General features: G+C 40.3%; 1 protein-coding gene across 3 annotated transcripts in view; it reads left to right on the top strand.

The window, feature by feature from the left end:
- The window catches only part of Mfap3l (microfibril associated protein 3 like), a 39,543-nt gene extending 13,148 nt beyond the window's left edge, over window positions 1-26,395 (top strand). For 2 of the 3 annotated variants that reach the window (XM_090354198.1, XM_090354196.1), the window contains exons 2-3: window positions 6,993-7,416; window positions 20,638-26,395. In XM_090354198.1, coding sequence (XP_090210324.1) covers window positions 7,122-7,416; window positions 20,638-21,569 — 1,227 coding nt within the window. In that variant the 5' untranslated portion in view covers window positions 6,993-7,121 and the 3' untranslated portion in view covers window positions 21,570-26,395. Of the gene's footprint in view, window positions 1-6,013; window positions 6,123-6,992; window positions 7,417-20,637 lie in introns of those variants that run through there. The other variant, XM_090354197.1, reaches the window with a different exon arrangement.
- The last annotated feature ends 937 nt before the right edge of the window (window positions 26,396-27,332 follow it).

The following is a 27,332-nucleotide window of genomic DNA, read 5'->3' on the forward strand; positions in this document are numbered from 1 at the left end:
GACTGCTGTAACAGATGCTATGATCCCTTTTGTGATAACCAAGCTTAACCAGGTTGTATTTACTAGGATATTAACAGAATCCCATCAGTTTATTAAAGTGATTTTTAATGACTTGATAACCCTAGAGAACTATGCATTTCTAAGAGCTCTAACTCATGTGATCATTTATTTGTATAATCAGAACAACATTCCATGTTTTTTGCGGGGGGGGGGGGATTCGATGAAGAACTAAGAATAACTTCTTAAACTATGCACCACCAGAAATAGAGTAGAAAGGTAGGCTTAGGTATCTCACTTCTATAATTTTAGCTACTCAAAAGGCTGAGATCTGAAGATCATGATTCAAAGCCAGCCTAGACTGAAACAAACACATTGAGACTCTTATTTCCAATTAACCAGCAAAAAGCTAGAAATATTGCTATGGCTTAAGTAACATTAGAGAACCAGCCCTGAGCTGAAGAGCTGGCCTAAAAGACAGTACCTAGTCCCTGAGTTCAAACACCAAGATTGGCACTGTTGCAAACCACCACAAGTGTCTTATCCCACTGTAATGGGGAGCAAGGCAGTGATGGAAACCAGACTGTGAAACTTGCTTTGGGGGTTGGCAGGGGGCCTGTGCCTCTCACCAGTAACAGAGGCCAAGATCTTCTTAACAGGGTCTTTATTGCTTATTAGACAGGGGAGTATGTACAGAAAGTAAGGTAGCAATCTCTGAGGTTACAGACACCAGCATGTGAAACAATCCTAGTATGAGTGACTTCCTTATCTTAGGGAGCAGAGGTGAGCAACAAACAACCACATTTTGTGTAGACCTTTACTTAAACTCCAATATCCAAGGAAGTTTGGATTCTGATTAACTTCCATTTAGGGTAGAATCTTGGGTTTCTGCAATGCTAAGAACAATACATCTTGCCTAGGCCACTCCCAGTTTTCTGAGAGTCAGAGAATGGCAATCCAGTTCTCTTTATTAGACCTCTTGGCTCAGCATTTACAGGGTCCCACATGACACTAAATAAAGTAGAAAGTTATCATTTCTGATCATTTAGTTCTGAAATTTGAGCATTTCTGACTTCATGGGTATTCTAGTGCCTGTCTCCAGCACAGTGGAAACCGTCTAGGAGGTATTTTCAACCAAAAACACCTTTTGTGCCTATGGCATCATTCCTACACAAATGAAAATATAGGTGACTAAGCTGGGAGTGGTGGCACATATCTGTAGTACCAGTTACTCAAGAAGTAGAGGCAGGAAGGCAGAGGTAGGAGAATGAAGAGTTTGAGGCCAGCCCAAACAAGATATCAAGATCTTCAGTTCAATCCCAAGTACCTCAAGAAATAAAAAGTGATCAAAAAAGAAGAAAACAGTGATGACTCTCCATAGATATTGCAACAAGACCTAGTTGTGCAACTGTACTAGTTACTCATCACAGTAGATAGAAAAATGCCAGCAATAACTGTGCCAAGAGAAAAACAATGTTTATTCATTTCATTCAAAGCACTCTTAAAAAAGAGGCTCTTTTCTCCCAAGTCCAGAAGTGCATGGCAATAATCTTGCCAACTGTAAGTAAAGTAGCAAGAACTAAGAACCAATAAAGCATTTCTCAATAAAATACAAGTGATGGAAGATAGGGAAGGGGTCAGTTAAAGAACATTTGATGGTTACCAAATATTTTCTCTTTTGCCCGATTAGAAAATATTCTATGAATGTTTCCCCAAAAGTCACGAGCAAATCATGAAGCTTAACAATTTTTCCATTGTAGCTATTGTTAAACCCTTGTTTTGAAATCTGGTCTTTGTTCTTTGTATTTTAAAGGACTATAATGTAAGCTGCTGGATTATAGTACATCAAGTTTACTCTTTAGTGGCTGGATTATCTTTCATAAAGTTAGACAGTTATGAACCATACTTTTCACGATCTTGTTGGATAAGCTGAAAATATAACTTTGCATTTTCCTTAGCACCCAAAGTCACAAGATGCATTATGACTAATTTAGACAGTGGATTGTAATTTAAACAACCAGGTGTCAGTATTAAGGCAATCCTACAGGTCTATTTGTGGATTTCTGCTACCCAGGAATTCTCCTTTGTAATGAGGCATTTGCTCAATGACAAGCAGAAGAATGCAGCATCATATGCTAAGAGGAGAGGTTACCGTTTGGTACTTGCTGTATCATGGAGAGATTAGAAAGACCCTCAGTAAGGCCCTGAGACCTGTAGCAAGGAGAAGGAAGAAGAGTGGATAGTGCTTGATGGGCATCCAACAAACAACCTATAGGCAGTGCCCAGGCTGGCCAGTGCTATAGCACCTGGAAGTCATGCCAAAATTATTCATCTCATCTCCCCCAACCCCAGCTAGACGGTGATTTCTTGAGTTTGATGCCCATCCCTAAGTCCCTGACAGAATGCCCAGCATATGATAATCTTTCCCTCCTGCCCTCCCTCGGTCTTCCCTCCCTCCCTCCTCCCCCCTCTCCCTTTTTTTCTTTTCTTTTCTTCTCTTTCTTTCTTTCTTTCTTTCTTTCTTTCTTTCTTTCTTTCTTTCTTTCTTGAGAATTAGAACTGAAAGGGCATAGTATATGGATATAGTGAAATCTTCCTAAAACTACTCTTTCCTGACTATTAATTTGATGCTTTATTTTTAAAAATAAATTTTCAAAAAGCCTTTTGACACAAATGACCTGTAAATTACACATTATGTTTTCTGTTCCTCTCAGTGTGATAAGACAGGAGTAAAAATGGGAAAGTGAGGAGAGGGGAGGAGCCAGTTTGCTAACCAACTTGCACTAAAATGCAAGTCTCTGTCTCTGCATTTTAAGGACTCTAAAATCCTAGTTTCATTTCCAAAGCCAGTATGATTATAGCCAAAGGACTGACCGACATTATTAAAATACCATGGCACCACAGAACCCCTACTCTTTATTCCTGTTCTCACTTATCAAGCCAAGTGGTGTGCAGTTGTTTAATGTACATTTCATCATGAAGCCTTACAGTTGCCCTGTATTTAAATAAAAACATATAGACAATAAAAGTGGCTAGAATCAGGATCCTGACCTTGTCTAAAACCTGAGGCCATGATCCTAGCAATTCTTTCTGTACTGAATATGTCAGCTTACAACCACCCAGAAAAAAGGAAACCACAAGTTCAGCCAAGTAAAGACAGATACTTTGAGAGCCACAGCAGTGTTTATCACGCCTTTGCAGCTTGTGCTATCTCCCTTGGCCACAAGGTTTGTGCTGGTGGAGAAGTATGCTGGCAACCCACAGCTTTAGCACTCTTTCTGTCCTACTAAAGACATGTGTTGTCCGAAGCTAACTTGTTGCTACCAGGTATCCCTTCTTGTGAATGAATGCCTATGGGATTGGAGCAATGGTTTGTCCTCTGTGAAGGTATCTCCAGTCATTCACCACACAAATATATCTTGTGTGTGGAGGGCAACCTGGAGCTCTGCAGATACAAAGGTAATTGATGCAGATAGGATGGTCAGTCCAGGAGTGGCATAAGGATAGATGTATCCATCAGTGAAACAAAATAAGAGTTGAGAAATAGACCCACCTACATACAATCAACTGTTTTGACAAGAAAGCAAGGTAATTTGCTGTAGAAAGAATAGTTTTAAGTGGCGGTGTGACTCAAGTGGTAGAATGATAACCTTGAGCTCAAGGACAGTGCCCAGGCCAAGAGTTCAAGCCCCACGACTGATAAAAAAAAATAGACTTTCCCACAGATGGTACAGAGCCTTAACCCTTGGGGGCACATGTAAAAATAACAGACACTGGAGAAGGACACAAGAAACTGTTGGTGGTGGTGTAAATAATCTCGCTTATTGTGATAGTTACATGAATGTAAAGATTTATCAAAAAGCTCACTAAAATTCATATCTAAGGTGTTCACCCTTTATTAGATATACATTATACCACAGTAAAGTTGAGGAAACTATATCCTGAAGTTGTCTTGCTTAAAATTTCCTGATGAATATTGTAAGATCCAAATTTCACCCTCTGGCTTTTGAATCCCTAAGTGCCCTATCTGCATCCCTTAGGCATCTGATACTAAACTGACCCTTGCTTTCTCACCAGGGTCTTTGCTGTTGTTCCTTCTTCCTGCAGCACTCACCTCCCTGTATTGATATCCCTGGTTCTCGCTCAGGGACTACCTTCCCAGTGAAGTCCTGCCTGCCTGCCCGCCCTACTCAGTCTTCTGGTGTTTTTCAAAGCATCTTTACTAACTGAAATCCTTAATTACCCATACATTTATTTACTGCTTCTTCCATGAGAGTGAAACCTCCCCAAAACTTAAAGATCTACTCTTGGCATCTCTAGGACTGAGAATAGTGCTTTGCACAGTAGTAGATGTTCAGTAAGTATTTCTGAGCAGTACAAAAGTAAGGAAGTGATAGGCACATAATGCCATGCTGTAATGTAGGGAGACCATGAAGACCGCCAACTAAAGGAATGGTACTCCATACTTTGGGGTGCGCTATGGTAACTTTAACAGTGGTCACAGGGATTGGAGAAAGATTGCCCATCATGTAGAAGGCTGGCCAAACAATGGTACAGGTCCATTAATGGTGAAGAGGAGAAATATGGAGTTCTGGAAGGATTAGGGCCTCCACTGAACTTAGGATGTAGCTGTGCACACCTGTCCTAAGGATGGTCCCCTGAATGACATAAGAGATACAAAAAATGAAACACTGCATGTTCTACATATAACATAATGTGTTTCCTTTTAAAGTAATCATTTTGAATTATCTGCAGAGCATCCAGGTGAAGATGGCCAATTGGAAGTTGATAATAACAATCTGAAACTCAAGGAAGGGTTAGGACTGGAGACCTGGGAATGGGTATAGGAATGAGGTGGTTATGAATGAGAATTAAAGGCATGGGATGAAACTGTGGGTAGCCTGACACAATTCCTAAGGCCAGGATTCCTAGCTACTCAGGAGGCTGAGATCTGGGGGTTGAGGTTTGCAGCCAACGTGGACAGAAAAGTCTGTGAGTTCGCTAGCAAAAAGCTCTGGAAGTGTGGCTTCAGTGGGAAACCTCCAGCCTTGTGTGAAAAAGTTAAGGGAAAGCACCCTGAGTTCAAGCACCAGTACCAGCACAAGGAAAGAAAGGAAGAGAAACAGAGGCAAATTAGCTTGCATTTTTCAAAAGAAGGCCAAAATCTAGGGGTTCACTAAATTTAAGGAGTGAAAAGAGGAGGAACTAGCAAAGACTACAGACTGTTGAAAGCAATCAGAAGGAGCTAAGGAAACTATGAAAAAGTTTTGAGAAAGAATAATTATTGTGTCAATTAAGTATTTGGTAAACGATGAGTCTAAGTTCATTGAGAAAGAGCTGTTTTAGAAATAGAAAATGGAAGTTTGGAGAGTAAATGGCAGGGGAGGAAACTAATTTAAGATATTGAATGTTTTCCAGAAATTGGGAATATTGAGGGGATTCATGCCTGCAAGCCCTATTAGGAGAAAAGTGGTCTTGGCTGTTTGTGTACACTGCTGGGCTCAGATGGTTGATTCCACAGCTGAAGATGTCCATAAGTATTATGAGACGAGAATATTAACTGACTGAGCACAGACAAACATTACCAGGTGTCATCTAGAGCCTAGTATGCACTAGAGATAATTCCTTCATTTTTGCAATAAGTAATGGATGTGTAATTCTTTCCAGCCATGTTCTGTTCCTCCTCAGTGTAATTGCCAGGACAACAAACGCTTGGCTACATCGAAGTCATATACTGGCAGACCAACTGTGGCATGAGGACAAGGGGTAAAGATATTGGAGATTATGATTGCCCTGAACAGAAACAGAAATAGAATAGGAAACAGGGGTAAGGTGGGAAACAGAGACTGAGAAAAACAAGAGAGCTAGAAAGCCCAGTGAGGAGGCAAAGGGACCTGGAAGAATGGTTGGTTATAACTAGAGATGGTTTATTAGAACTCGTAATTCCTTGGAACTTCAGAACTTAGAATTTGGAGGATTGGATGTTACCCTAGGAAACTAGATAACATGGAGAATCTAGGAACAGGGTGATGGTTAGATCTTTGGACACCCATAGTCACCCCATATATCCTGATGCAGTTCACAAGGCTCTGGGAGGCAGATGACAATCATATCCAGGGAATTCCGTGAGTGATTAATAGGGAACTGGAATACAGAAGAGAAACAAGCTATGGAGGTCTCAGGCGCACAGGCATTTATTTGTGTAAGGTATACCCAGGCTGCTATCATGGGCAGTTACAAGGATGCCTAGCTGGCTCTGAACTTCCTTGTAATGCCACCAGAGCCTGAGCTGGGACCAATGTAATAAATGGGAAGGTTTGAGAAATAGTTTTGGTGAATATTCATACCATCCACAGGAAAGACAGCTGGTGAAATCGGAAGAGACCTTAGAATGCAAGGTTTAAGAATCCTAAATACCCCCACTCATGGTGCTGGAGATGAAATCTAGAGCCTTGTACATATATGCCTAGCAAGCATTCTACCATTGAACTATGCCTCAAGTCAGTATTGAACACCTGAAGTAAGATGTCATCAGTGTAACATAAGAAATATATCCGTTCCTGGGGCCAGGAGTTTGGCCTAGCATGCACGAAGACCTGGGTTCGATTCCTCGGTACCACATACATAGAAAAAAGCCAAACATGGTCCTGAGGCGCAAGTGGTAGAGCTCTAGCCTTGAGGAAAGTCCAGGGACAGTGCTCAGGCCCTGAGCTGAAGCCCATGACTGGCAAAAAAAAAAAAAGAAAAGAAATACATCCGTTCCTATTAAGAACTCTATTTTAATACAAAGCAAGTTATGCTATTATTTCTTTGAAAGAAAATTCAACATTGGAACCTTTTCTGAATTTATGTTTTAAGAATTATATAGGTTCATAGTTTAGCTGGATTGTGATACTTTACAAATAGTATTATAAATGTTCATACTCATGTGTATAAATGTTCATATTTATTTATATATAATTTTTGTTTTTAATGGATTCTTTCTTTCTTAACAGGTTCTTAGTCAAACACCGTCTCCATGGATCCAGGACAAGTTTGTCCCATGGCCTGCTCTGAACAGTGTGTTTTCTGATAGAAGATTCCATTGGCAAACCATCTATTGCCTTACTGAACAAGCAAAGAAGATGGATCTGTTGAAGAACCATCTGACTGTGTGCTTTCTACCTTCTGTGCCCTTTCTAATCCTAGTGTCCACTCTAGCAACTGCTAAGAGTGTCAGTAACAGCACTTTAAATGGCACTGACGTATTCTTGGGCTCTTTGCCCGTAATCATTGCCAGAACTGACCATATCATAGTCAAGGAAGGGAACAGTGCCTTGATTAATTGCAGTGTTTATGGCATCCCTGACCCACAATTTAAGTGGTATAATTCCATTGGCAAGCTGCTGAAAGAAGAAGAGAATGAGAAGGAAAGAGGAGGTAAGCTTTAAAGTTTTGTCAAATGTCATTGATTATAAATATGGATGTGACAGCTAGATGTCTCATACAACTCATTTTTTTTTGTTTAGCAAAGACAAGAGAGAGAATATATGTTCTCAAGGCTTCAAAGCAATATTATTTTGGTTTCTATTCATTGACTCAGAAAACGAAGGGCAAACTTGAAGCCTTTTTTAAAAAAGTTGGTTGGAATTTTATAATGCATTCAAAACATTGGAGACAGATGTAAGATGGATCCCCCCTGCCATGTCCCATTTATGAGAGTTTTATTTTCTCACAGAGAAGTGGCTCAAATAAACAATGTAGCAGTTGTTTGTCATTAAATGTCACTTTAATTCATGGACTGTGCATTTGAAGACCAAATTTGTTAAAAAAAAAATTCTCAACCACCCAGTGCAATCATTGTGGGCTCCTGGGGCCTGGCTGAAGTTTCTGGGTGGGAGGTCCAGAGGGAAAGGGGAAGAAATAGTAAGAAGTGACAAGAGGCAATGGGAGAATACTTGGTTTTCAATGAATGACTTTCAGACCAAAAACATGTGACTCCCATTTCTAAGCCCTGAGCTTTTTCAAGGAAAGAGTCCAGCCAGAGAGAGGATAGGGATCAATGCACTTTTTGTTTTAGATGTGAGAAGTAATTGTCTGAAAACACTCCTCTGGTCTCATTGACCTGAAGGAGTTAATCTACTTTCCTCAGCAGGCCACTGGGGATGGGAGAGTAAAGAAATCATTGTTCAAAAATAGCAGCTTATTCCTTTCTTGCAAGTGTTCCATTTCCCATCCTTTTAACCAATGAACAATCCTCAGAAGAGTTATTGCTCCAGGAAAACCTACATTTTTAATCTCTTTACTTCATTTTATCTTAATTGCTGTGAGAAAGGAAAGAAATGAATGCCTTCTATCTCCTGAGGAGTTTCTCAAAATTACATGTTTCTGGTTTCCCGTGGGTTTCCAGTAGAGTTGCTTAGCTGTGCCTGGGTTATGGGATCTGGCTGTCACCCTGACACTGACTTGCTTTTACTTAGCCATCCAATACATATATGGTATTGTCAAGCTCATCCTTTACATCCAAATATCATGTGTACTATGAATTATCTAAGAGAATTCCTAATCCTGTAAAAATTAAGGAACCATAAAATGTTTACTGAAACTTGCCTGAGGACCTGCTGTTCATTAAGTGGCTATAACTAGAATCTTTATGACTGACAATGAAGAGATGAGGCTCTTTTCCATTCCTACAGATGTTTACTCCATGGACCATGAGTCAAAACAAGATGATGTCACACTTTTTGAAGGGAGGGCTGTAGCCATGGTCACTTCCACGCTCAAACCCCATATCTACCTAATCCGTAGTGTGAGACCACTGCTAGGGATGTCAGGGTAAGTGAGGAGAACACGGTTTCTAGATGTGAATCCACCTTTCACCTGGATCATGAGGCAAAGGTTATTACTGTATGTTAAAGAGTTGGATATTAAAGAGAGCACTGTAAAGTTCATTTCCAACATAGTGTCTAGTGAGTATTATTGTTGCATTAGTTCATCCTTCGTCCTGCTATCTCTTTCCTTTCCCTTCTATGGATCAGATAGGCTTATATACAAGACAAAGGGTACAGAAAACACAAATAGAAAAAATAGAAATAATTGCATATAGGACATAAGAACCTCTTATTTCCAATTCTTAATATTCATTTTTATATGCTTCATTATATATGGTCTTATACACTTAATGATTGAGCTATTAATGATCCTCTGCTAACAATATCATAGACACAGTACAGAGGTCAGCAGGAGAAAATGAGGGAAGGAGTAACAGCGTTTAAAAAGAAATGTACTCATTACCTTATGCAACTGTAAGTTGCCCTGTTCATCACCTTTACAATAAATTAAAAAGTAAAAACAAAATTTCAAAAAGAATGGACTACATAGCACCTGAAAAAAATAAATACAGAAATGGTACTGAACTCTAGAGTCCTAGAGAAGAAGAAAACCATAGTAACACGTTTTAAGCATGCTGCCTCAGAGAAATATGCAGTGTCTTAATTGAAGAGGCCCTTGTAGCAACGGACTTAGTCTTGGAAGGCAGACAGACACTGTACATTAGCATTTTCATTTAGATGTTGAGGGGTTCAAACTAGATGACAGTCACATGTGCCTCGGCTATCTCTTATGTGCAAGGCCAAAAAGGCCTGTCAGAGTAGCACATCAGTAAATCACAAGGTAGCTGTTGGAAAGCCTTTGGCAGATAGAACATCTCCATCAGAATTCACCACTCCCTTCTTTGTAGCCAGAAGCCTTGCTGGTATCAGTCAGTTACCTTTTAAACATCACTTAAAGAACATGTGTTTTCAGTTTTTAAGAAGAACTCATACTATTAGTAACTTGATGTTCCAGCTCAGCTCTTATAATAACAAGTGCATAATAACAGCAATTACAGAGCATAAGTAGCATGGGGTAATACAAACAGTATTACAACTAAGAAAAATCTTAAAAGTGAAAAAAGAGAAAATATTAAAAGGAAATGATTCTTCCTCCTAAAAATATTAGAACCATAGTGCTAGAACAGGCTATTAGAAAGCTCATAGACTTTTAAACTTTTAATTTTTGATAGAGCAAATATTTGCTTTGTAGCACCATCAAATGTTTCATTTTTCAAACCAACTGGCTTGAAGTTTAAATGTTACCATTATACCTCAACAAAGGAGTTAAATATCAGGTAGAAAATGATACTGGTATCATAGAACTTTTCCTAAATACCACAACTACCATTTAAGATAGCAGAATGATCATCTTCATTAACAACTGTCATTTATCAAGCTCCTGTCATTAGATGTATTATTTCTGATCCTTCAGGTAAGTAGGATAGCAAGGTGTTACTAATCCTCACATATGGGAAACCAAGAGAAAGGACAGGATACGACACAATTCGAGTGTGGTCAGCTGGTGTTGATTCTAACCTCTGTGCCCAGCCACCAATCTGCTTACTCTTCAGGCCTCCAGTTGGTGAGGAGGATTGAGTAGTATGAGACCCAGCCTGGTGGGTGCATGTGAAAAGAATGTCATCCAAGTTGGGCAGAGTTAGGATTTGTGTTGTAGGCCTATATGTACATGACATGATTAAGACAGAACCTAAAGGAAGAAGAGAAGTGAGTCCTACCAGCTTAGGTGAGACTAATCAAGCTTCCAGAGTTCTGCAGGCAATTTCATAGGACTAAAGAATTTCTAACTCAAACTCAAACTTTTCCAAAGGCACATTTATTTGTCAATGCAAGAGAAATGTGTTGTCTATATTAAATTGGTTGTTTTATTAAATTGTTTTCCCATTAAATTGATTATATTGTTTCTAATCTTAAATTGGATAATATTGTATATTAACTTATTTGATATTTTGGGGTTATTATTTGTTAGGTTGGATGATAATTTCTATATTCTTTGTGTGCTTCCACGTATATTGTAAGTTTGTCATGGCCAGCAACTCTAACAAATTTGTACTATTCCAGTGTCTATGTAGATCATGAAGACAGTCTACGTCTTCTAACAAGTTGTTCCTAGAGCACACTAGCATTCGTTTTGTAATTAGTCTGGAAAGAGGCAATTTCTGGTTTGCTAAGAAAGTGAGAAAGAAAGCTGTTAGTCACATCAGTCCTGAGGGTCCTAGAAAGAACCAGATTATCTGCTGGCACTGGCCTGGGCAGCAGTTGGTTTGTGTGGGTCCTGATGCTTGCCATTTCCATTCTATAGGATCAACAGAAGCTCCTGTGTAATCCATAGCTGAAACAAAGCTTTTTTGGTAGTTCACCAAAGAATCTATGGGCAGTGGTCTCCCAGCCATAGTCTGGAAATAGCTGAGGAAATAGGCAACACGAATACCCACATGGTTACAAAATGTACCGTTTTCCATTTTTGTTTTGCTGAGGTGAGTGGAAATGTCTAGTTGCCAGAAATATTATGGGGAAAAAAGTACCAGTTATTTTAGGAATTAATTAGCCAATGTATTTTTGCCATGACAGGGATTTTAAACCATCTACACTCACATTAACAATTCTTTTTACTCATCAGTGATGGGGCTTGAACTCAGGGGCTGGGCACTGTCTTCTAATTCTATTCACTAGCACTAGCACTCTACTTATTTGAGCCATTGCATCACTTCTAGTTTTCTGGTGGCTAATTGGAGATAAGAGTCTCATAGACTTTCCTAACCCTGCTTCAAACTAGGATCCTCAAACCTGAGCCTCCAGATTGTCTAGGATTACAGGCTGTGCTGCCAGTACCTGGCCACATGAACACTTTTATCAGATGATAATTAACAAGTATTTCAAGAAAGTCAGCGATATAAATCCTTGTAAATAGCCTTCACTTGTTAGAGAATAAGATTTAAATTCTTCAAGTTAGGTTTCTGACTTCACTATGAATTTAATCTGCATGTTTCTGTCATATTCTATCAACAAAAAGCTTTAAGAATGTTATTTAGTAAATGTGCACCTGAGTAAACTGAGCTGAATTGTAGGTCGTTCACAATGGCTGACATTGCTGTTGTAGCATTGTGGAACTCATTACTACAAATTTTGCCTTCAGTTTACATGGCTCTGTTGTTTTGCATATTTTGAATTTTAACTAGTTCTGCAAGGCATAACAAGCCAGCCAGGTTTTAAGAATATAGTTTATCAGATCCCTACTTGACACACACACACATACATAATATATATATATATGCGCATGTATAGTGTGTGAATAAATATGTATAAATTTACGTATGGCTGTGTAGATGTACATGTGTAGATGTGTTATAGATGTGATATAATATGTTTGTGTGTGACTGGAAATTCAGATGATTCACATTGTAATCTTTCTTTGAACAAGTTTCTTTTTTTTTTCTGGAGCTACAATTTTCTTACCTTTAAACAGAGGTAATCCTTTTTTTTATCACCAAGTGAGGTTATGGTTTGGACTAATTTGGATCATACCAAACTCTCAGTAAATGGCGACTGCTATGGTTACAGCTCATGCTGTGCTTTGGCCTCACATTAATAGAGCTCAAGTGCTAAAACCCCTGTTTCTTGATAAGTACGTTTTATAATGCAAAGAGAGGTTTTCTGGGTAATTTTTTACACTATGTCAATTCTCAAATCTTTCAGTAAGCTCTAAAAAACATGAATAACCTTTAAATGTTATCCTTTAAATGAGTGCTTATGGAAACATTACTTTTGTGTACAAAAGACCTTTTGATGTCTAATTTGCTTCTCCCCCTGGCAAGCAGTTTAGGAAATTACACAGTGTATATACTAAAGATATATAGAATATATTTAATACCGGATTAACTTTGCATTTGCCTACTTCAGTGCTTCTCACTGCCACCTATTAACCCAAGTCCGGAGACATTTCTTGTATCTTCATGGGGGATACAGGCCGTAGCTATGCTACTAGCATCTAGTGGGTAGAGGCCAGGGATGATGATAAACAGCCCACAATGTACAAGACAGAGCCCTACAATAAAGAATCATCCAGCCCCAAATACAACAGAGGTCAAATGGAGAAAACTCTGATTCAGACCAAAGAATACCTACAAAGGGGCTAAGACCTAGGTTCATTTTCAAAGTTGGATCAGATTACAGGCTAAGCTGGTAATCATTTCTGTTTTCTTAATGAGTTGGGCACCCTTTGGAATGTGAGCCCACAGAGCATCAGTCTTAGCCGTGAAAAGAACCCCTCCAGATCAATCCCCAATAAGGATGCCAACTGAAATTCCCCACACTGCAAGTTCTTTATAGGGAGCAAGTGTCAGGTGCTTTTGCTTCAGAAGACCACTCGTAGTTCCTTTCAGGAAAGACTTTTGCTAGCCCTCATAAAATTACATGCTAGAGGATCAGAAGTTTCCTTTTCCAGAATATAAAAAGCAGGGGTTCTTTTCAGATATTAATACTTTTTAAGCAAAGTAGACCCGCAGATTCTAAATAACACAGTCCTCCCACGCCCACCTTCTTCAGCCAAAAGCTGAGCTGAGCAGCATTATCCACGGGTGTTCCACATGCTATGTGAATAACCTCTTAGGACTGCCCTAGCACTCTCTGAAGAGGTCTCTTAGGATTGAAGGCGGAGGCACAAGAGCCCTTGCAGTGGCTTCAGAGAGCTGGATGCAACAGATGCCTTATAACAGACGCAACCATACAGTGCTAAATTTTTGTTCCACTATGTTTTATAAACAACAAAAAAGGTATGTATCCTTTCTCTTGAGGTGACTATTTCACCTAGGAGAAAATAGGCACCACATGGATAGGTACAAATGCATATATTCACAAATACATATATTGAAGAGTATCAATTCAGTGTAGTAGTGAGTCATTGAAGAGAATGTTCTGTTAGTGCTTGCATAAATTACACGAATTGGGACTCTTACCACCTGAATATCTGAAGTTGATTTCAAGAAAGCATCATATACTTGTTCTGGCAGATTGAAAGCCTGAGAGATTGTTAGAAGATCTGTAATCTGTTTACACCACTCATTGTACCCTGCATCAGTTGGTGTTCACAGAAGGATGTCCTGAGGGGGGAAAATGTCCTTTCCTTTGAATCAGTAATTTGTGGGAAGTTGTAAGAGCTTAGTGTTTGGGTACAGTGTTAATTTTTAATGCTCAGCGATGATTGGGAAGAGTTAGAATTTCAGTAAACATGGGGTTTGGGGAAAAGCAGTCTTTGCAGGGGTTGAGCTTTTCCTATCAGTCCCTGGATGGGTTGACACTGCTCACCTCTCTGCAGGAATAATTTGCTCAGAAGTTGTTTGTGTGAGTAATAGTTCTGATGGTACTCCTACGTTGGTTTCATGGCCATGCTAGAGCATTTCTTGCTGTTTACAGGATTAACTATAGTCCTTTAATGCTGCTGTTCTCCTTGCAAGAAGGTGGAGCTGGCCCTGTCTTGTTGATACCACTATGTGTACAGGCCGCCCTGCCCAGCACAGTGAATCTCAGATCATTTGCCTTCCTGGAATGAGACTATGTTGTTTCAGCTTCTCCTGGAGGCAACCAGCAGGAGAGGAAAGCTCTGGAAACATTACTCTGAAGAGGAGATTTTTTTTTTAATTATCTTGATTTCATTGCACTCATTAATGTTTTCCCAGATGGTCTAGGCTTGACTGATTTAATGAATTTCAAGAAGTCTAAAAGTAGGTCGTAGGTTACATCCAGTTTAAATTTTGATGGATGCTTCCAAATTGACTTTCGTAATGCATTGGCAACCTAACCCCTCTCCACAATAGCTGGAGTCGGATTTTTCCACACACTCCCAGCACGTAATCACCAGAAGCAGTGCCCCTCTTCATTTTGACAATCTGGAAAGGTAAAAGTTATGTTTTAAGACATTATTTTGATCTCATGATATGTGTATGTGTGTTGAATATTTTTGACAGTACTGAGCTTGAACTCAGGGCCTCACTCTTACTTAGCTTGCTTGCCCAGCTTGTACCCTGCCCTTTAAACCATGCCTCCAGCTTTGCTTTTTGCTGGTTATTTTGGAGATGAGTCTCTTGGATTTTTTTTTTCCACCTGGGTCAGTTTGAAACCGTAAACCTCCAGATACCTGTAGCTAGGAATACAGGCATAAGCTACTAAAGAATAACTGATCTCTTTACATTTTACAGTTTATTGATATGGACTTTATCCACTTGGACATCATTCACAATTCTTGTGTTTGTGAGTTTCCTGTTCATGCCCTGTTTTCCTTGTCTTTTGAGTTTTTGTATTGTCTTGCTTAATTTATAGGAGTTTTATATTTTATAGTCATTAAGCATTTGAATTTTCTCCCAGTCCTTTTCTTGGATGGTCCTAGGGCTTGAACTCTGGGCCTGGGCACTGCTCCTGGGCTTGAGACTTGCACTTTACCACTTGCACCACAGTGCCATTTTTGTTTTTTTGTGATTAATTGGAGCTCAGTCTTGTGGACTTTCCTGCCCAGACTGGCTTTGAACTGCAGTGCTGAGATATCAGCCTCCTGAGTAGCTAGGATTACAGGAATGAGCCACCAGCACCCAGCCAAGTCATTTGTTTTTAACTTTTTTTAATGATATATATAATAAAGATATCATATCATATATATCTATATCTATATCTATATATATATAGTGGATCATGGGGCTTGAACTCTTCTCCCTGAGCTCTTCAGCTCAAGGCTACCACCCTACTCTTGATCCAAGCTCCACTTCCCATTTTTCTAGAAGTTAATCAGAGATTAGAGTCTCAGGTCCTTTTGTGCCTGGACTGGCTTTTGAACCTTGATCCTCAGATCTCAGCCTCCTGAGAAACTAGGATTACAGGAGTGAACCACCACGCTTGGCTTAGAATATATTTTATAGCATGAAAATAAATTTAATTTAGGGGCTGGGAGAATGTAATCCATTGCTGTTGTTCTTTATAACTTCTGCATTTTTTTTTGCCAGTCCAGGGCTTGAACTCAGGGCCTGAACACTGTCTTTGTCTTCCTCAAGGCTAGAGCACTACCACTTGAGCCTCAGCACCACTTCCAGCTTTTTCTATGAACCTGGGTCTTCGTGCATGTTAGGCAAGCACTCTACCACTAAGTCAAACAGCCAGCCCCATTCTGCATTTTTTTTTTGCCCGTCTTGGGCTTGATCTCAGGGCCTGAGCAATGTCCTTGGACTTTCTCAAGGCTAGAGCTCTACCACATGGGCCTTAGCACCATTTCCAGCTTGTTTCTATGTATGTGGTACCAAGGAATCGAATCCGGGTCTTCGTGCATGCTAGGCAAGCACTCTACCACTAGGCCAAACTCCCGGCCCTTTTCTGCAATTCTTTAATGCTTAGAAAAACCTGCCTGTCCCAGAGTGGTAAAAATTCTTTTTATGTCCTTTATTAATTCTATACTTTTAATTTTATACTTATATCTTCTTATATACTTACATTTGTATACATCGCATATAATAGAGATTCATCTTTTATTCTTTTCATATGATCAGTCACATCCCAGTAAGGCCACATCATTATTTTAAATATTTCTATAGTTAGCTATATCTGCTTTCAAGTTTTCTCTTCTGCCTCATTCTGGTCAGAGGCTTTCTCTAAGAATGAAATGAGATGCAAGGGTAGGGTCTGAACTAGGTCAAGAATGTGTGAGCCAGGAGAAGCATGCGGGGCAGAGAAGAAGCAGGTAGGAAGGCCCTGTGGCCTGTGATGTTAAATAAGGCAAAGCTGCCTGAGAACAGTCGGGTAAAAAGGTGGAGCAAACGCACAAGTGGCTCCCATTCTCTAGTGGAGAAGGTATGAAGTCTGCACCTTTCGGAGCCTCTTGTAGGCTGGCTCTGCATTCCTGGCCTTATCTCTATCCCAGTACTGCTTGGTGTTATCCATGGCTTGTCAGCTCTGGCAGCTCACACTGTTTTGTCTTGCTCCTGTGCTCCCTGCCTCTACCCTCCCACTCTGGTCCTAAGAGTCCCTGCTCTGTACTCCTTTCTTCCCACCTGCACCTGTCTCCGGCTGGCTGGCCTCTTCTATGAAGCCTTCTGTCTCTTCCTACTCATTTCTCACGTGCCGTTGCCCTTGGCAGGCAAGACTGGAGCTGTCTGTTGGAGTCTGTTTCCCTGTGGGGACTGGATGATTTTTGAAGTCAGAAACTGGCTCTTACTCATCTTTGTATTCTCATCATCTAATGTGGAGCCTGGAACACAGACAATTTGTTCAGTGATATCTGTTGACTGAATGAGTGAACAGGATTTAAAAGATCGTTGCCCTTCTAAAAATGTCAGCTTTGTTGTACAGCATGACACACACACAAGCTATAGCACAGCTCAGAAACAACATCTGTTAGCTTTTCTCCTTGCAGAGTAGAGGTTGCCACCACAACATTTGCAACCACATGTGGGAGGAGATATTCACCTGACTTGTGCTTGGAGTTTCTGGGGGAAGGCTGTGACAGATTTCTGGGCCACTTCTAGTCTTACAGTAATGCATGTGTCAGTCTTTTAGCCTAACACCTCCTATGTGTGTCACCTCACAAGACAGCTGTGGAAGAAGTGTGGAAGAAGGAAGGGAGGAGAGCTACAATCGGAGCGAGATACAGGAGGCGAATAAGCGAACAAATGGGAAGAGTGCTGGGGAATGGTCTTTTGGGTTATATTCAGGGGGTAATGGTTAAACATCTGTCTCTTTTTTCTTTTTGGTGCTAATCCTGGGCTTGAACTTGGGAGCATGGGAATTGTCCCTGAGCTTTTGTGCTCAAGTCTTGAGTAACAGCTCCACTTCTGGCTTTTTTGATAGTTTGGAGATGAGTCTCATAGACTTTCCTGCACAGTCTTGCTTCAAACCACAATCCTCAGATCTCAGCCTTCTGAGTAGCTAGGATTACAAGCCACCAGTGCCTGGCCATCTGCTTTTCTTCCTTCTTCCTTTTCCTTGCTTTCCAAATACTTACATATGGAACTGACTTGGCATTAGCTACTAACAGTCTCAGGTTTTTATTTGCATTAACATGATGCAGCTGAATGTAAATCCAGTGCCTGGCATTGACATTCCCATGCAGCTACAGTTTAACCTGTTTTAGTTTAGTATTCTGTCCTGCTTTCCGTCTAGGCCAAGTGCATAGAAAGGTTCCAACTAGGTGTTGACTAATACTTTCTCCATTTAAAGGGCTGGCTGGGTGGGGAAGAAGTAAATGAATTATTCTTTATACAGATAACCTCACCTTCTCTCCTACCTTCACTCCATTTTCTCCTGTGATTTCCAACAAAAGAAGGAAGAAAGAAGATTAAGAAACTCCTGCAAGGCTAATCCAAGTCTTTAGAATCTAGTGTCTTCCAATAGAATAAGTTTTCTATCAATGGGGGTATTTTTTCCTATGCCTGCTTTAGTCTGCTTTATGAAATTTACAGGAAAATAAATGGATCAAGCAAGTTCCCTGACTTTGGGTTATTGTATGTTTCCATCAATCTGCTGCTGACGGATGAAGCTCACGCAGAGGGAATGGAAGTGGTAGAAGGTTTGCTGTGTCCCATCTGAACAGAGAGACCACGACAGGCCTGGTGCTGTCTGCCTGTGTATAGACATTCAAGACATTAGACTTTCCAGACCAATGTTTTCTATTCTTTGAGGGAAATACACAGGCTGAATTGTTACAAAAGGGTTATTCAGGGATATTGGAAACCACTCTTCATTGCTGGTCTTTCAGAAGGCAAAAGAATGGGAACTCATGTATGAGGAGGCTTCATGCCAGGTTTTTACCACATCCAGCATGTGAGGGAAGTTATGGCCTCAGGAAGTACTACATAACCTCCCTCTAGCCTCTTAAGTCCATGGAGCCAGGCACAGTGGCTTATACCCATGGACCTAACTACTTGGGAGACAGGACTCAAAAGATGTTCGCCGAACCTGCCTGAGTAAGAAGCATGAGATCCTAATATGAAAAAAAACCCTAAAGCACAAAGGTCTGGAGGTGTAACTCTAGGGGCAGAGCACCAAGTTTAAGAAGAAGAAGAAAAGAGGAGGAGAAGGAGGAAGAAGAGGAGGAGGAGGAAGGAGGTGGTGGTGGCAGTAGTGGCAGCTTTGGTGAGGATTCAGTTTCTGTGGAACTTAGGAATCTTTCTTACCCCACAGTCCACTGATACCTTGGTCATATGTGCCCTTGAGATTTTTTTTGAAAGATTTTATTAAGACTGATTTTATATCATATTTCAAATGTCATATTTAACAAACAAGTATTCAAGAGGGAAATGAGTTTTTTAGGGTGTGCTGATTTGAGGAAGCATCAAACTGTTTATTAGAAATAAAATTCACTACCACCAAGGGAAGAAACAAGTAAAATACACTGAGGTAATAGATACTTAAAAGGGAACTCCATGTTAAATTGTCCCCACTCACAAATGCGGTTCCTTTGGTAGGCTGAGGGAATGGAGAGCTTTTAGAAGTCCCAAGATGCCAGGCCTTGAGCCTCTTCACTCTTCTGGGAACAGTAGGGGTAGAAGGATTTCATTTGACTCAGACCCAACACCCTGGCACGAAACCCAGGATCATGTTTTCCAGGGGCTTGAGCCAGGAATTTCAAGTTCATTGGACAGAGACCTTTATTCCCAAGACCATAAAAGATGTTCATACAAAAAAATAAGGAAGAAGACAAAAATAAAACACTAAATAAAAGATTACTAAATAAAAGGCATTATGTTCTGAGAGGCATGCTACTCCCTCATAAAAGTGCATTCTTACTCAACAGTACTGCTCACAAGGCTAGAAAAGCAGATGCCTGTTCTGGTACTGGGTTGGGGCTTGTACTCAGACCCCCATGCGCTCGGTTTGGCTTTTTTTCTCAAGGCAAGGCTGGTACTCTACTATTGGAGCCATGGCTTCACCTCGTTTTTGGTGATTAGTTGTAGATAAGTGTCTCGCAGACTTTTCATCCCGGGTTAACTTTGAACATCAATCCTCAGATCTCAACCTCTTGAGAAGTGAGGATCACAGGCATAAGCTACTCACGTTAGTAGATGCTAATTTTTTTTAAAAATCCAAGTTATACAGTTCTTCCTTAAAAGCACATTTTCCCCCATATTATTTCTGTCATTGTCTATGAGATGATCGAGTTGTACAGTATGGTTTGCTGGTTAGCAATATAACCTGTGGCTGAGGGTGTAACAGTGGTAGGCTCCTGCCTAACGTGTATAAGACTTCTCATTTGATCCCACTGCCAGAAAACAACAAAGAAAATGAATAGTCTCCTGAGAGTAGAAATATGTCTTCTAGTATCACTACTTCAAAACAGGTGGCCTTGGGAATAGTGTTCTGCTGTGCCTCAGTTTTCCCTCCTGTAAATGGGAGAAGTATTAGTACTTTCTCACAGGAGATTGCCATGGCCAAATAATGTGGTGCACACACCTGGTGTATAACAAGAAAAGGGCATCGGGAAAATTAGGTGTCCCTGCTGTTAGAAGAGGTATAAGTTTTTTGTTGTTGTTTTGCTTTTATTTTTTTTGCCAGTCCTGGGAGTTGACCTCAGGGGCTGAGCATTGGGCTTTCCTCAGGGTTAGCATTCTACCACTTGAGCCACAGCCCCACTTTCGGCTTTTTCTATGTATGTGGTACCAAGGAATCGAACCCGGGTCTTCGTGCATGCTAGGCAAGCACTCTACCACTAGACCAGACTCCCAGCCCAAGACGTTTAAGTTTTGACTAATGGGGTCATTGTGTCCTTGGTTGAAATCTGTTCTCTTCCTTCCAATAGGAAAATGGCAAATGATCGACGGTGGCCTGCTGAACATCACCAAGGTGTCTTTCTCCGACCGAGGTAAATACACATGCGTAGCTTCTAACGTCTATGGCACTGTGAACAACACAGTGACACTGAGAGTCATCTTCACCTCCGGAGACATGGGCGTCTACTACATGGTTGTCTGCCTCGTGGCCTTCACCATCGTCATGATCCTCAACATCACCCGCCTGTGTATGATGAGCAGCCACCTGAAGAAGACCGAGAAAGCCATCAACGACTTCTTCAGGACAGAAGGTGCTGAGAAGCTGCAGAAGGCCTTTGAGATCGCCAAGCGCATCCCCATCATCACCTCAGCCAAGACGCTAGAGCTTGCCAAAGTGACCCAGTTCAAAACCATGGAATTTGCCCGTTACATGGAAGAGCTTGCCAGGAGTGTGCCTCTTCCTCCTCTCATCATGAACTGCAGGACCATGATGGAGGAGATCATGGAAGTGGTTGGGCTGGAGGAGCAGGGGCAGAATTTTGTGAGACATACCCCAGAAGGCCAAGAGGCCACAGACAGGGATGAGGTCTACACCATCCCCAACTCTGTGAAGCGAAGTGACTCTCCCACAGCTGGCTCTGATGCCTCGTCGCTGCACGAACAGCCCCAGCAGATTGCCATCAAGGTGTCCGTGCACCCCCAGGCCACGAAAGATCATGTCGATGACCAAGAAGGGACACAGTTAGAGGTCAAAGATGAAGAGGAGACAGAACCATCGGCTGATCGCTCACCAGAAACAGGAGAGCCTTCCACAGACATCACATCTACTGAGCTGACATCTGAAGAGCCCACGCCCGTGGAGGTATCAGATCGTGGACTGCCCCCGGCTCACATGGAGACAACAGAACCAGCAGTGACAAATGACGAAAACACCTGCATTATTTATGAAAGCCATGTGTAATACCAACTCCAAAAAGCTATGCATATCAAGAAAATCAGGAGCTGCTCCTTGTCATACAGATTAGTACGCACTTGCCGCTAAGCCTTACCAGGAGACTCTCATCCCTTAGGTAGGAGTGATGCCATTTTTCCAAGGGGAAAACACCTGCGTGCAGCTGACATGACTGGAATCTCCCCAGTAGAAGAGGATGTGAGAAACATCAGGGTGCAGAATCGATAATATGGGACAGAAAGTATCTGTCCGTGTGATAAGAATTTTAGAGGCTGTTCTCTGCCAAATCCCTTAATTGGTGATGTCCTTTAAAGGCAAAAAGTCCACTTACTGTAAAAGATTCTGAGTTCAAGAGCCCTGTCCAATGCACACTGCATTGCTTTTCCTTTTAAAAATTATAGGTCTGTTACCATAGCAAATGCACGTACCTGGGTTTGTTGCACTTTTCTTCTAGTTTAAATTAACTTTACTGTTCCTTTATAATGGGATAGTTGGTATGATAGTGATACTAATTGATATTTCTGATTTCTCTTCTTTGCCATTTTTGTCCTTCATTTTCCTTGAAAACTTACCTCACAGGCTTTTTGGTATCAGCCACCAAATCCAGGGCTGATAGCCAGAAGTCATTTGTAATGTTCCAAAGTAGTTTTTATGCTCATTCACTTTAGTTTGGGTTTTGGTTTTCATTCTCTAGGTCTATTTTCATACAGTACTGTTTTGGGCTTTTTGTTTTTTAAAGTTCCCCATGGAAGCTGCTGTTGTGAAACTGAGAAAACCTTCGCCCCAGAATAGCACTTTAATAGTCAAATAAAAATGTGTTTAGTTGTCCGGTTCTAAGAGCCTTTTGGTGAACTCATCTACTGTGTGGAGAAAGAGGATTAAAGTGTGAAGGTACACCCTGCCCTCCTGATTTACCTTTAAGTAACATCATTCTATACTGACCCCATCTCTACCTGGAAGCAACTGATGACTTCTTACAGTTTGTACATTCAGCTTCCCAGAAGGGCTTGCCAGACTAACACATGTGATAGGACATCAGTAGAAGGATCTGTGAAGTCCATAACCAGGTCCACTTTCATAACCTGAGAGGCTGACTTATTGACCCTTGAAATGCAGAAAGAAAGATGTGTGAAGGCAGAAAGAACCATGCCATTAAATTTATGCCAAAATTATGAACCCATCCCATAAGACAGCAGGATATGCAAGGCAGTGTGATGTTATAGAAAGTAGATGAAACTAGACATGCAGAGATTCAAAGCCTTCCTTACTGTGCCAATCACCAGCCGCCTGGCTGTGGGCAAATCTGTGCCTCAGTTTCCCTATCTGTAAACCGAAGCACTCAAATCTTTAAACAGTCTCAGTCCCTCAGAGAGCCATATTGATGTGAATATCTCTGCTCTTTTTCACAACCACTTTAAAGATTTTTTTGTTTCTATCTCTGCTTTCTCCCCAATATTGTTACACAGCATTGCTCACTCAAAGAAGCTCAGTTTTTTTAAAAAAAAAAAGTAATAGCATTTCAAACCAACTGTAGAATCCCTCCACCTCTCCAAAAAAAAAAAACCACTAAGACCATTTGCACAATTCACATGTAATTTTGGCAAGAACAAGTAAGTGGTGTAAGGGTGCAGATCACACTGGTGTGATAAGTGTGACAGGGTTTATATGGTAACTTAGCAATGGGAGAGAGACACAGATATTCAGTTCTCACTATCACTATCTGAGGAAGTGATCTCGGACAGATTTCCCGTAATACTCCATGGTTCACTGAGTACTACAAGCTCAAATACTTCATTTTATGGGAAGTTTGAAAACTGTGACAGTCCCTACTGCACCACAAAAGCAGAAGGGGTATATGACACTGGATGTTTTTATGATCCAATTTATTTTTGGTCATTTGTGGGGTTTCAACTCAGGGCCTGGGCACTGTCCCTGAGATTTTCTGTTCAAGGTTTGCACTCTTACCACTTTGAGCCACAGCTTTGGCTTCCAGTATTCTGGTGGTTAACTGGAGATAAGAATCTCATTGACTTCTCTGCCCAAGCTGACTTCAAATGGCAATACTCAGATCTCAAGAGTAGCTAGGATTTACAGGTTTTTGCCACCAGTGCCTGGCTTTGTGATCCAAACTTTTACAGCCTCTGAAGTTGAGGGTAGTAGGACTTAGATTTAGAAGTGACCTTGGTAGTCCTATTTATCCATGAATGATAAAAATGGACATTACAAGCAACTGTACAAGATGATGGTATTTAACCAGACATCTCTTTGAAAAGAAATTAGCTGTTCCTATCTGTCCCAAGTGTCACCTAAAAAAATAAAAAAATTAGTAATGAGCAATCTAAGGGACCATGACTTACCTTTGGGTTCTCTGCAAAAGTGCTTATCTATGTAGATCGCTCAAACTCTTCGAATATGAAACTTCTCCAATTGTTTGGTTAAAAAATTCTTATCTTTGAATTAAATGCCCAGAGCAAGAAAAGGGAATTGCAAACCTTTTTTGATACTTTGTGAATTTTTTTTCTCCATTCTGTTCTCATTCCACCTAAACTCCAGTGTAGATGTTGATTAGGGATAATAAGATAAAAGTGTGTGGATTGCGGGGAGAGGGAAGCAAGAGTTGAAATGTGTGACCACAGAATAGTTCTGAATTGGTTTTGCTATTTTAAACAGCAGTGAGGTAAATTATGTAGACCTTTCAAAATTCTCTCCTCTTTAAGGCATCAAAATGCTCTTATGTAACAATAGACATCCTAAAAGAGTTTGGCTTATGATAAGAATCTCTTCCCATACCCCACAACATCTTTAGGAAATGAGACTCCTGCTAGAATGGGAAGTACAGACCACCTCATGACTTCCAGCCAACTTTGTTCAAAAACTAAAATGAACTGACTATTCAAAGGAGTGTCAAGGAATGAGGGCCTGAGCACTGTGCTTGGACTCCTCAGGCAGTTTTTAAAGTTTAACACTAAATCCCAAGCTGTGTCCTTTAGATCTTACATAAGTTATTTCTTTAAAAAAAAATCTGGTTTCAGAATCACTCTGGTCCTATCCTCAGCAACTTTTTTTCCTTGAAATTCTAAAAGTTCTTCAGATATATGTGCATATTTAGTTTAATTAAACTTGGATGGTATTTATTCTAAATGGGAAATAAAAAGAATTTTATATGGAAAAATCTATGTAATTTATAATGGTTTTGTTTTATATATTATATTTTCATATCTTCAGGGCAGATCTGCTGCTATGATCATCTTTTTGTACATCATATGTGGCAAAAAGTAATACTAATACTTGACTAAAATTTCTAGGAACCAAATGTGATATATGTGATCTGTCTAGAAATGGGTCTAGAAATATCTAAACATTCTCACACATCACAAGCATTATTGTGTCATGTCTTCTATCCAAATTTTTTGGATGCGTATGAACTTTCCTTTGTACCAACTAAGGCTACAACACTTGCTGTTCCACCAAGTGGATTCTGGAATCTTCTTTCCTTTTTTTTACCTTATTTTTATTATTGCATCATCTTTAATTACAAAAGGTCATATTGTTTAAACTTCTTTTTGAAGGGCAAACATGAAATAAGCAAGAAAGCAAAACTTTGTAGGAAGACTGGATGAGTCTTAACATAGCGGTAGACATCATTTTCCTAGACAGATAATGTGTTTTCAGTCTCGTGCATGAGCTGTTATGCACTGGGATCTAGAGCTGCTGACCTCAGTATCATGTGAAAAACATGTGAGGCACAGAGAATATTTGTATGTTCTGAACAGGCACACTTGGCATGTAAGTGATAGAAATCTGCAAGTGGGACTGCAAGACCCATCAAACATGGGAAGGAAGTTTTTAGAAAGGCAAATTAGTTCACCTTTTGGTATGTGGTTTGAAATACCATTATTGTACTAGTGCTAAAACTCTTAAAGGATAGTCCCTGTGGTTCTGCAAACTGGGATTTCCTTTCAGGGTTTTCATTCAGTGAAAGAAAAATGGAACATTAACTTCTATTTCAGATACTCTTATTTTCTCAGCATAGTTCCACTATTCTACCTAGCTCACATGTCCTTTGGTAGTCCCTTAAGTAATTACTATTTCTATTTCTTACTTTTAAAACTGACTTACTGGTTCTCTTTGAATATCTAGCAAACCTTATTATATATTCATACACATATTCTGAGTACCTATTACCTTCAAGATATTGTTTGCTTTTGCACTCAACTATTCACTGTAAAGTCCTTCAGGAAGTTTGTTTTCTATTTTTTGGCTTCTGTAGTGACTCACAAATTTGGATTGAACAAATCAACGGTAGTGGAAATAATCAAATAAAACTGAACTGTTTCTATTTTCTGAAGGACTGAACTTTTAACTATTGTGTAAGAACATCATGAGGATGATTATCATCTTTAAAATGAGGTTCTTTTTAGAGCTGGAACTTACAGAGAAACTAATACTAAGAATGCTACAATCAAAATCAAGGCTAGAGAATGTAAAGATAGAAAGTATTGCTAAGAATACTCTGGCATAAATTGTTAATTTAATCAATAACAAAAAACCTCCTAAGGCATCTTCCTTACACCACAGAACCATGATCAGTGAGTTATGATCAAAACTGTTTGCGCCTGTGTTCCACTGTATTTTGGTAGTTCTGGGTGTTCTTTGTTAAATTAGAAGGCAAGATTAAAAAAATTGTACCAGGAAAGAAATGTCAATCTGGTGATTAAGATGTAAACAAATGAATATAAGTTGATATTACTGTAACAAAAAAACTAAAACCATGTGATCCATCCTGTATTTTGGTTATTGCTTTAATAAAGGGTTGCACAGGTGTGTGGAATGTATATCATGTCCCCTCATAGGGCATATAATTTATAGCCAAATGGATTGACTTACAATGAACAAAACCTGGAAATGGCGCTATGGCTCAAGTGGTTAAGCACTAGCCTTGAGCTGAAAAGTTTAGGGACAGTACCCAGGTCCAGAGTTCAAGACCCACAACTGGAAAAAACAAAACAAAACAAAAACAACACCTTTTCTCTACTATTCACAGTGTTTCTTGGGAAAAGAAAAGAAAGAAAAACTAACATTTTTCCCTCATTTCAAAAGCCTTAATTCTATCTGGACAAACTTTAGAGGAACTTATATTTATCCATCAATAAATACGTTTTAGCATGTGACATCAAGCTTGCTGTCAAGAATCTAAAAAGAAGCTGGGTGCTGATGGCTTACAGCTATAATCCTAGACACTCAGGAGGCTGAGATCTGAGGATTGCAGTTCAAAGTCAGCCCAGGCAGGAAAATCCATGAGATTCTTATCTCCATTAACTACCAGAAAAAAACTGGAAGTGGCACTGTGACTCAAAATGGCAGATTGCTATTTTGTTCAAGGACAGGGCCCAGGCCCTGTGTTCAATCCCCATGACATGAAGGAAGGGAGGCATGGAGGGGGAGAGGGAGGGAGGGAGGGAGGAAGAAAAGAGGGAAGGAAGGAAAGAAGGAAGGATGGATGAAAGGGAGGGAGGGAGGGAGGGCATAGACTCTGAAAAAGAGCCAGAAACCTACACACATACAGGCATTGTACAGGGACACAGGGTAAAAGGTGTCAGTAGCAGAACTAGCTTGAAACATTTGTTCAACACCAACTCCAGGCCAAACCCTAGGACATTTTGAGTAGGTTCTTTGACAAGCAAGTATGCCATAGATTTTCATCTTCAGATGATGTAAGTTGTGGGAACAGAACAAGGGACTATGTACAGCAGGGTAGACCCAACAAGCAAT

This window comes from Megascapheus bottae, chromosome 20 (assembly GCF_031878675.1).
Source record: "Megascapheus bottae isolate mThoBot1 chromosome 20, mThoBot2.hap1, whole genome shotgun sequence".
Lineage (NCBI taxonomy): Eukaryota > Metazoa > Chordata > Mammalia > Rodentia > Geomyidae > Megascapheus > Megascapheus bottae.